This window comes from Salvia hispanica, chromosome 1 (genome assembly GCF_023119035.1).
Source record: "Salvia hispanica cultivar TCC Black 2014 chromosome 1, UniMelb_Shisp_WGS_1.0, whole genome shotgun sequence".
Lineage (NCBI taxonomy): Eukaryota > Viridiplantae > Streptophyta > Magnoliopsida > Lamiales > Lamiaceae > Salvia > Salvia hispanica.
In genome coordinates this window covers 12,691,758-12,702,848 of record NC_062965.1, presented here as the reverse complement: position 1 = coordinate 12,702,848, position 11,091 = coordinate 12,691,758, and the positions used below count along the sequence as shown (strand labels likewise).

At 39.2% G+C, this 11,091-nt stretch overlaps 2 protein-coding genes across 2 annotated transcripts; one reads left to right on the top strand and one right to left on the bottom strand.

Moving 5' to 3' along the window:
- The first annotated feature begins 454 nt into the window (after positions 1-454).
- LOC125187361 (fibroin heavy chain) lies at positions 455-859 on the top strand. The gene has a single exon (XM_048083945.1). It carries the CDS (start codon positions 455-457, stop codon positions 857-859), a length of 405 nt encoding a protein of 134 aa, XP_047939902.1.
- Positions 860-3,418: 2,559 nt separating this feature from the next.
- Positions 3,419-9,356, bottom strand: LOC125201098 (pre-mRNA-splicing factor ATP-dependent RNA helicase DEAH7). Its single transcript, XM_048099022.1, has 13 exons — positions 9,233-9,356; positions 8,696-8,867; positions 8,352-8,525; positions 8,142-8,257; positions 7,894-7,991; positions 7,659-7,767; positions 7,099-7,276; positions 6,771-7,000; positions 6,504-6,680; positions 6,026-6,097; positions 5,752-5,928; positions 5,394-5,455; positions 3,419-5,308 (listed from the first exon to the last, which is right to left on the bottom strand). The coding sequence occupies exons 2-13, from the start codon at positions 8,817-8,819 to the stop codon at positions 3,556-3,558; spliced, it is 3,270 nt and encodes a 1,089-aa protein (XP_047954979.1). The 5' UTR covers positions 8,820-8,867; positions 9,233-9,356; the 3' UTR covers positions 3,419-3,555.
- Positions 9,357-11,091: the final 1,735 nt, after the last annotated feature.

Genomic DNA, 11,091 nt, shown 5'->3' with positions numbered 1-11,091 from the left:
TCGAAGTATACTATTGTAGTGTAGCCAAAAAAAACTTATGTTTATTTGAGTTTGCTCTGGTAATTTGAATGTTTTATGTGTCAAATTGATCATTAAATTTTAATTTATTTCAAAAAAACTGAATTTATATTTTGTATCACAGTGGTTTCAATTCAGTTCTGTGGACAATATAATTCCAATGGCTATTAAAATGCCACTTAAAATGTGGAGTACATATGGAATTAGGAGGCTCAATAAACTGTGGCCCATTAATTAAAAAGAGGTGCAATAGCCCAAAATAATAATGTTTTAATAATATAAATAAAATTTTATTTGTTTCATAATGATTCAAAGTTAACTATATTTAAAATTATAAAATTAAGAGACTAGACTAAGAAACTTTGAGAAATTAGGAAGACATATTTATAGGAATCCAGTCAGTAACAACGAAAATCTTATCCTGCCTAAAACAAAAATGAAGGGAAATCTGATTTTCGCCAACGGTTTCCAGAATGCGGAATCGAATCCAAATGCCCTGTGGAAGTGGAAAGGAATCGATCTGCAGGCGAGAAAGCCCGAGGGCAAGCTCTATCCGGTGACGGAATTCTTCCACGAGAAGATCGACGACGCCGTCCTCGGCCCCGGAGTCGGCGCCGGAATCGGCTGCGGCGTTGGATTGGGGTTCGGAGTGATCGGCGGCGCCGGCTTACTCAGCTCGTCGTGGAATGATCTTAGATTGGTATTTGGCGTCGGAATTGGATGCGGAGCCGGCGCCGGAGTCGGGTTCGGGCAGGGTTACGGCGGAGGGTTCAGCTTGGAATCGCTCAGATCTTATTGGTCGAAGCCGAGATCTAAATCTAAGAGGCGGGTCCGGGTTTAGGAAGGTTTGATTTGACCCGGAAATTTTGCTCTCGTTTTCGGAGATTTTGTAGCATCGTGTCTGTTTTTTAAATGGATGATAATCAAGTGTTATTTTGTTTCCTACTGTATTTTTGTTAGTATTAGTCGCTGAATGAGTATATAATTGATTATACATATGGAGCTCCGAATTGAAAGAACGGTAACTAAATGAAAACTTATTATTTTATATGGAACCCTTTTATAACTAAAGAAAAAACATCTAATCACTTTTATTTTATTCCATCATTTACTTTACTCTCTTATTTTTCCTACTTTTTTCATCTCTACTATTTATTTAATATAAATTCTTAATCTCCGTACTCAAAAATTTTGTCTCAACTTTTATGAGACGGAGGGAGTACTATATTGGGACAGAGTATTATATTCGGAATATCATATGGAGAGGTAAGTATGATTGAACTATATTTTAATAAGTATAAGCACTTCTTTGAAAATTATGATCTCCAATAAAAAAATGTACTATCAACCACTTAGAGCATTCACAGCGGTGGAGTTTTGCTGTCCGTCTGTTCGCGCCGCTGAGCACGAGCTCGTCCGTCCGCCACTGCGAGCTGTCCGTCCGTACCGCTGAGCAGCCATACGTGGCGTCTTCTTATTGGCCAACGGCATAGCCGTTGGCAAATTCGATTTTTATTTTTTTTAAAAAAAAAAATCATAAATAATTCAAAATAATACCAAAAAATAAAAATAAAAAAAAATTTGGATTCCCAAAAAAATAGAGCCGTTTATAAACGTTTTTTTTTTGGATTTTTATGAATATTTTTTTTATCCCAAAATCATCTATAAATACACACATTCATCATCCACTAAATCATCTACATCTTCCTCTCTCACCCAAACTCTCTCTAAAAAATTCAAAAATGGATTTCACCAATCTCATTGCGGAAGCGGAGCGCGAAGAACAAGAATATTATGAACAATATTGTGCCGCCTATGAAGCCTATGTCGCCGCCAATACCCCCGCCCCTCCTCCTCAACCAACTAGAGCAAAACGTCGCTACATCCCTTGTGATCGAGAGGGAGCCCATGAAAGGCCCGTTGCCGACTATTTTTCCGACCAGCCGCGGTATCCAGAAGATTACTTTCGGCGCCGTTTTCGCATGTCAAAACGATTGTTTATGCGTATTGTCAATACATTGTCCACCAGCGTTGAATATTTTCAAGAAGGTGCAGACGCAACCGGTCGACAAAGTCTCACGGCGTTGCAAAAGTGTACTTGTGTCATCCGACAACTTGCTACTGGGCAAACGACTAACCTCTTCGACGAGTATTTGCATGTCGGTGAGTCAACTGGAATCCTATGCCTCAAGAATTTTTGCAACGGCGTTCGTTCTGCTTTCGGCGATGAATTCCTTCGGGCACCCACCACCGACGATTGTCAACGGTTGCTTCGTCTTCACGAAACAGTCCACGGTTTTCCCGGTATGCTAGGCAGCATTGACTGCATGCATTGGAAGTGGAAGAATTGCCCGACTGCTTGGAGGGGGCAACACTTAAGCGGCCACAAAGGTGGCGGCCCAACGCTTATCCTTGAAGCGGTCGCCGACTACCGCCTATGGATTTGGCATGCATATTTCGGTGTTGCCGGATCCAACAACGACTTGAACGTGTTATATTCTTCACCACTCTTCGATGATGTTTTGAATGGTGTAGCACCGGCGATCGACTTCACCGTCAATAGAAATGCATACCACATGGGTTATTATCTCGCCGATGGTATCTACCCACGGTGGTCGACTTTTGTGAAGTCGTTCAGCAATCCACAAGAGCAAAGACGGATTCTTTTTGCGCAGCGTCAAGAGTCTGCTCGGAAAGACGTCGAAAGAGCTTTTGGTGTCCTACAAGGCCGATTCAACATTGTGAAGTCCCCTTCTCGGCTTTGGTACGTTAAGAATATCGCCGACATCATGTACACATGTATTATCTTGCACAACATGATTATAGCCGACGAAGGACCGATGGCGGCTAACTTTTACGACGAGGATGAAGCCGGAAGCTCAACCGCGAGGTCTCCCCCACGCCGAGGTGTGCATACGACGGTGAACGAGAGGATAGAAAGAAGACACACAATGCGGATACAAGAGCCCACACTGAGCTACAAAAAGATCTAATCAATCACATTTGGGCGAAATTCGGCAACGAGTAGTGTAATTTTTAATTTTTAGGATTTTAATTGTGTAATTTTTAATTTTTACGATTTTAATTATGTAATTTTTAATTATTTTGTAATTTGTAATAGTATTTCGGGTATTTTTAATGCATTTTAATATTGTGGAAATGTTTTTATTTAAATTGAATAATAGAATGGTTGGACCCTTGAGCTTGTCCTTAGCTAAGAGCACGGGTGTGGATGTTGTGCTCTTAGCTAAGGACAAACAGTAAAAGTGGGTCCGGGCCCACTTCCGTGCTCTTAGCTAAGAACACGGATGGGGATGCTCTTATAAGATTGAGAACGATCCTTTAAATCGTTATTTCATTTCCATGTACTTGCTATCATCAATATGACTGAAGTCCAAAATCCAAGAAGCTAAGTGTACTAAATTTTGATTTCATATATACATCGTTAGCTCTCTACATCAAGCAGAAATGTATAATTGGGGCCACAAAATAAAATGTAGTAGCATAATATTAATACCTATAATCTCGAAAAATAAGTTATAGCCCAAGCCTTTTGGGTCTGAGATATGTTGAAGCCCCTTTCTTCAACTTCAACCCAGGCAAGGAAACTTGCTGTTGCTCCTTCTGCCTCTTTTTCTTCTCATTCTCTTTCCTCTCTCTCTCCTTATCTTCTTGAACCTTCCTCAAACTCTCCATCTCCTCCTCCATGGCAGTCTTCTCCTGCTTCTGCTTCTTCTTGTGCTCGATCGTTGACATATCCGAGTCCTTCACCGAGAAGAACATGGGTCCGAGCTCAGCCAGCCACTGCGGCTCAACAGCCGTGGCACACTGCATGTATTCTTTCGCTGTGAGGATCAGCTCATGATAAACGACGTAGTCTGGAGTGTATCCCAAGCCGTACAAGGCGCTGCTCGGATGGAGGTGGCAGGGCATCCCATTTCTGCAGTTGACATACTCCCCGACACCCTTGAGGCGAGCCGAGTTGTGGAAGTATGCGGAGCATATGGCCATCCTCACTACATCCCAGTCGAACCCACACGACGTGAGTGGGATCTTGAGTGTCTTGAGAATGTCGAGCAGCTGGGATCTTACCTCTCTAGCCTTGCGCAAACCTTTCACGTGCAGGAAATGGTCGTTGCACCAATCCCCCCGGCAATGGTTAGATTCCCATTGCTTGTACACGTTTAGGAGTGTGAGGTGGTCGGATTCCGGGACAGAGAATTTTTCCCTTGCGGCATCGCTCTCTTCCACACGGTCCTTGGGTCGAAAGAAAACGGAGGGCACCGAAAGCATTGACACGATTGTTAGAACCTCGTTGATGCATCCGAGCTGCTCACCCATTAGGAGCATCTTGGCCAATGGAGGATCCAAGGGAAACTCAACCATCTTCCAACCTATATCTGTCAGATCCCCGACGTTGTTCAGAGCACCCAACACCCACAGCTGGTACATGGAGTTGAGGATGTTTTCTTGTGGAGGAGGATCCATGAAGTCAAAATCTAATAGGTTGTCGATTTTTAAACTCTTGAGCAGCAAAACCACGTTCCCCAGGTTGCTTCTCTGGATTTCTGGGACTGGACTGGGTAGCATTTCGTTCAGATAAGCGCTCTCTGTATAAAGCCGGTAGCAAGTCCCCGGCCCAGTTCTTCCAGCTCGTCCAGCACGCTGATCAGAATTAGCACGACTAACAGGAAAGACTTGGAGAGCATCCATACCCATACGGGGGTTATAGACTTTTATCTTACCATAACCCGTGTCAATGACATATAAGATCCCATCAACAGTCAGCGATGTCTCAGCAATATTTGTAGCAACAATACACTTGCGAGCTCCATCTTCAGCATTCTCAAAAATCTTTGCTTGCAAGTCAGCAGGAAGCTGGGAGTACATGGGAAGGATTAGCAGCTTTGGAGCTTCCTTTTTGGAAGCAAGTTGTTCCATGCGTTCTTGAAGAGCATAACATGTCGCCTCAATCTCATCTTGACCGGTCATGAAGATGAGGATGTCACCAGGAGCACTAGTGATGTGAATCGCCATCGCCTGCTTTACTGCACCCTCGACGTAATCTTCACAAGGTGTCTTACTGTACAATGTCTGAACCGGGAATGTCCTCCCAGGGATGTGAAATATAGGTACGTTTCCAAAAAAATCTGAAAACTTTTGAGCATTCAGAGTAGCAGAAGTCACAATGAGCTTGAAATCACGACGTCTGGCCACGACTTTCTTGAGGATACCAAAAAGTACATCTGTGCTTAGGGACCGCTCGTGTGCTTCATCCATCACAATGATGCTACATGACGAAGATAAAAGAGTTAACACAGCTATTTACACCGCAAGCACTGCTCAAAACAATCTTATATTCACGAAATGCATACCGATATTTTTCCAGGTCTGAATCTTTTAGAGTCTCCCTCAGCAACACACCATCAGTCATGTACTGCAAGAGAATATATAGCTTGTTTGAGAACTGTTAACTGAGAATTAGAGACTTGAACTGAGTATTCCAGTTTCTAGACAAATGTACTCGCAGATCAAGCCAATAGATGAACAATCCACTCATATGCACCACCAGTTGCAGCAGTTTGTGCATAGTGCCGCTGGTGTTCATAAGTGAACGAGAAATGGAACTACTTGTAGAAAATATACTCTCACATCAAACAAATACTACTAGACAAGAAAAGCAATAAAAGTATAAAATTGAGTACAAATGAGGATGGGACAAGAAGTCACTACCTTAATAACAGTGTTAGGCCCGGTGACATCTTCAAAACGTATGGCATATCCAACTTTATCACCAAGTTCAGTTTCCATCTCTTCGCTCACTCTTTTTGCAACACTCATGGCAGCCACACGCCTTGGTTGTGTGCAACCAACAATGCCATTGTTTGTGTACCCATCTTCGTGAAGATACTGTGCAGGGAAAGTACTTTTATGGTTGAAACAATGTTTTCAGGATATACAGACAAAAACCAGACAAATATTTTTATAAATACGACTCTGAACATACCTGTGTTAATTGTGTTGTCTTTCCTGAACCAGTTTCACCAACCACTACGATCACTTGATTTTCGCGGATTACCTGTTTTTATAAAATATGAGATTAAATAACAAATACTCCAAAAACTATCAAAATGTGGATTCTCGGAAGATCAGATTAGACCAAATGAAAGATAACCTAAGATATAGTACATGTTTATGGCATGATAGTTACATGATTTTCTCCAGAAAATGCTGAAATACACAACTCTTTCTCGAAGGACCCAACAACAAAGCAAGAAAACAGAAATTAGGGTAAATTTGGGTCAAAACTATTTACCACATCGCTGCAGCAGAACAAATGGTTTATGAGCCAAAACTGAAAATCCAGTAAAATAACAGAACACCAATCTTATTTTCCATTCAAAGCTTCATGTATTGGGGAATACTTTAATGTTTCTATATCAATCAATTAAGTATAAGAAAAGAGCTCAATAAACAACTCATACATGCAGTAATTCGTCTCGTATAGAGAAGATGGGCAAATATTGTCGCTGTTGGGCTAACGTTTTTGATTTAGCAAAATTGCTGACTCCCTCTCCTTTTTTCAAATGTTGTGCAAATTTTGCATCCTGTTTGAAATCAATTTCACCTTGATCGCCAACTTCAGCAGTATCTGCGTCAATCTAGTAAACAATGCAAAAAGAGTTCAGAGCTTCAATGACTAATGGCAAAAGACTTAGCAATAAATTATTTAAATTCTGAATGTTGCATACCTGATCTGCAGTTTTCTCGACACCAAGAATATTGCCAAGATTAGAACCAGCAAGCTCCCAAAATCGTTGTCTGGACTTGTTCATGCTTTGTTTTTCACGAATTTCCCTAACCAGATTGGAGCCCTTCCGTGATATTATAGCCATATCTGACGTAGGGTCTTTCAATGGCATAACTGGCTCAGCTTGCTTCGTGAAAGCAATCCTCCCATCGAGAAAAGGGGGTTTTGTATCTGTAAAACAAAATATTTAGAATCTAATAACAAACAGTTTTGCTTCAAAGTAAAAATGAGGACATCATAGACCATCCAAGTGTAAGACTCAGGCATACCATGCACAAGAAGAATAACCTTTCGTTCTTCCTCCTCATCAAACTCAGTCTGCACCTCAGTTCCTCTGACAGCACCTGATCTCAAAAGTTGTCTATCCTCCCACTGAGCATTATCAGCAGTGAGCTGCGAAAGTTTTTTGCTCTGTGCAAGAGTCATCTTAGTCCCATCTCTTCTCACCTACAATCCAAAGCAGAATCCGTTGGATTTAACAGAAGCATGAGAAATTAGAAAAAACAGCATTAGTACTTATACTAGTTCTAAACTTTTCCACATTACATGAGCACATAGTACAATTTTAAGCAATTAGATTTCAAGTTCATTGCCCTTCAAAAACGTAGGCCAAAAAGGATTGAATTACATTAGACACACACACCCGCAAAAGCCAAAAAACTGTTCACATTTTTAGGATCAGAGGCCATAGCTGAAATTCTGGATTTAACCACTATCACCATTGATCAGAACAAAAGTCAAGGGTCACAGATAGTCAGAATATAAAGTGGGATCAGTTGGGCCACCCTGAACAAGGAAATATGCTAAGCTAAAGCCTTAGGAACTATACCAGTCTCTTAGCCAACTCTGCTTCTTTTTTCTGGAAAGATGCCTCGTCACCGAGAAAAGCGGAGCAGCCATCAGCGTCATAAACAGTGCTGCCTTCTTCTCGATCATACCTGCAGACACGATTCATTTGAAATGAGAAACATTCAGATTATGTATGAAGCAAACTGAAAACAACAAAATCCCATAGAGCGATTGACAGACTAAAAATGTGAAAAAAAATGTACAGATTAAATTACCAAGCACGATCAGAATTGTATTCCATCTCTAAACGCATTCTTTCTGTTATCTCATGATTTTGGTCTGCGGATGTGCTTTCTGGACCATTTTCTCCATTCTAAAACAAGCAAAGATACATAGAATATGGAAATATGTAAGAATAAGAAGTTACAGCAAACAATAATTTGTAACTGTTAGGAGGGGGTTCAGGAGAACTAAAACAGAGAGATGGGAGGAAAGAGTTCGAAGAGAAGGAGAGCCTTTATACCGTCGAGTCAGCCTGATTGGAGCTCCCACCATATTGGGAGCTTGAAGACCTAAAAGACTTCCCACGTGCCCGAATTGGAGTATGGGAAGGAGCATAGCTATCCCAAGGAGACGCAGCTGTTGCAGGGCATTCAGTAAAGGTTAACTCAAGTTACTATACAATATAATTCCAAATTTCAGCAATGAGTTATGAGAGGTTTATGTGACTTACCTGAAGAATTAGGAGTACGCCCTCCCAACCATGGAGAAACAAGCTGTACATCAGGCGAGACCCCAACAAGCATTGGGGATGGAGAAGGCCGACAACGTCTGCTACTAGAATCGTGACCATCACTGCGTGGGGATTCTTCCCACTCCCATCTTCCATCATCCCAATCAGACATGCCTACAATGATATGCATAACATTATGTTGGAAAAAACATAGTCTTTAATAGTTCATTTTAAATTCGATGCAAGGATTTGAAGATGTGAACTAGATTTTATTCAGATGTCTCAGCAAATAGTTATAATATATATGAATGCATTAAATGGTGAAAGTAGAGATCAATACATACCAGGTGTTCTCGTAGACCTGTCGTATCTACCTCTTTTTCTCCCATACTCTCCATTGTGCTCTTTTTCTTGACCACGAGATGACTCTCTAGGGGTCTTTTCGTCCCTGTCAGCACAAACCCCCATCTCTACTTGGTTGGCCTTTTCTGACTACAGCACTCTTAATTACCTTATCTGCATTCAAGCAAACATTTATCAAATAAATCCCAGGGATAACACTGATGGGCATCTTGCTATTTCAAAAATATATATCAAATAAATAAAAAAAGCAAATATTGAATTGCATAGTCATATGAACTCCAAGCTTGGTTAAAAATTCAAACCGAATCAACCAACCCTAACTGAAACTTCTATGGTCCAATCCAACCATCAGCATACCAATCACTAACTTATCTGCACTAATTGCACCAACCAACAGTAAACTGAATCAAAATCTGAGTATATATTTTATCAACAACACCAATTTGCGGTGAATACAATCTAGGAGAGGCAAAAACACAAAAAATTATTGATTTGCAAGAGGAAATAAAGTTAATTACCATAATCACTCAATGGTGGCCGGGGCGAGGGATTCGGGGGCGCCGGTGGGTGGCGGGGGCGCAGTTAATTCTGTTTATAAAAAAACTCAATTAAAGAATTCCAGTCGATTTTATTAATAGTCTTGCTCTAATCCCAATTCTTTCCCTTTTTGCTATTTTCCAACTATTTATGGCCTTTTACATTAATTTTTTCTCTCCCAATTCCCATTTCCTTATAGATTTTATTAATACTAGTATTTCTTACATTCATGAACTTACCAATTAAGTATTCTCTCCGTCCCAACTAAATTGAGTTAAAAACTTTTAGCATAAATTCAAAAATTATATTGAAAAATAAGAGAGGGAAATAAAGTAGAAAAAATAAAGAGAGAATAATGTTGGTGATTAGAAATACTAGTATTTCTTATATTCATGAACTTACCAATTAAGTATTCTCTCCGTCCCAACTAAATTGAGTTAAAAGTTTTAAGCGCATAAATTCAAAAATTGTGTTGAAAAATAAGAGAGAGAAATAAAGTAGAAAAAATAAAGAGAGAATAATGTCGATGATTAGATATAGTATATGTTTTGCCTTTTTTAATAAGAAAATAAATCAACTTGATTAGGATATCTAAAAAGGAATATAGTTTAATTTAGTTGGACCGGATGATGGAGTACTATTTATGAATTGGACTAACCATCCTCCCTACACATAAAAGATCAATTCATAAAGCAAATCTCATCTCATTAGTTTAAATACTCCTAGAATTTATATTGGTAAAATACAAATCAAGCTTACAAGTCCTAATTTGGGCTTAATAAACATAAATTGGACCAGCCATTCATGGGCTCTACAGTTTTTATCTTAATATATAGGCCTTTTTAGTGGAATTAAATGATTACTCATGTTTGTCATAAGGAAAGACTGTTTTGTTTTTGTGTTATATCTTGACCATTACTTGATACTATATTGATATAAGTTGCATATATTAACACTTTTGTTATTTGGCCCTGCATTAATCTGATTTTAAGTTTTCTATATTATTGCGGCTTCTTATACATTTTTATTGTATTTAATTGATTGATAAAATGTGTTTTATATGCTGATTATGCGCTGAAAAAAGGTTATATCATGTGCATTTCCTTGGTTTGAGCTATTTCCACTTATTATCTGTAGCCCAATTCCTAGGTAAAATACTGATTTAATAATAATAAAAGTAAGATCTCACTGTTTCTATCCCTATCCCAATTCCTGTTCCAATTTTTTAATGTTTTACTCACATGATGATCTAAACTTATGAGCAATACAAATTTCCAGACCAATGCCAAGGCCTATTTGCATTATAAGTTGTAAATTAGGTATATTTAATACTATGAAGGTAAATTTTCAGCCCAAATTACAAAGTTACTGTGAAATTGTTCAGCGTTTGTCTTCTTGGCTACTGTGATACTTAACTTTGAATAATTTAAAAATAGTATTCAACAAATTTCAGCATCTATAGTAGTATGAAATAATAGTACTTCAGCGTATGTCTTCTTAATTATAATAGTAAGTATGAAATAATAATATATACCACTAACTAAATTCAAGCTACTAACAATTTATTAAATAGCCATCTACATAATTATAGTATAATTTTTCATTTTTCATTCTGTAATTTTGATATTTTAATTAAACCCACCTCCCACCTCCCTCTTGGTGAGGCGCTGCATTGGCAACGGGCGGTGCACTCGAGCTGACCCCACGCGATGCCATCCCATTGCCCGTAGTTAAGCTCCATGCCCTTAGTTCCTATAAAAGTATTTATTCCAAATATTTTGGTGTATGACTTGAATAACTATAGAGAAGTTTAACATTTATTTATGCCACCATGATTTTC

What these genes read in the sequence shown, in the direction of transcription:
- LOC125201098 (XM_048099022.1), bottom strand. Translation starts at nt 8,819, where the DNA reads ATGGGGGTTTGTGCTGACAGGGACGAAAAGACCCCTAGAGAGTCATCT. An exon ending in CAGGTCTACGAGAACACCTG is followed by an intron (nt 8,526 to 8,695) that starts GTATGTATTGAT and finishes ATATCATTGTAG; the next exon opens with GCATGTCTGATTGGGATGAT. An exon ending in TACAATTCTGATCGTGCTTG is followed by an intron (nt 7,768 to 7,893) that starts GTAATTTAATCT and finishes TCGTGTCTGCAG; the next exon opens with GTATGATCGAGAAGAAGGCA.
- LOC125187361 (XM_048083945.1), top strand. Translation starts at nt 455, where the DNA reads ATGAAGGGAAATCTGATTTTCGCCAACGGTTTCCAGAATGCGGAATCG.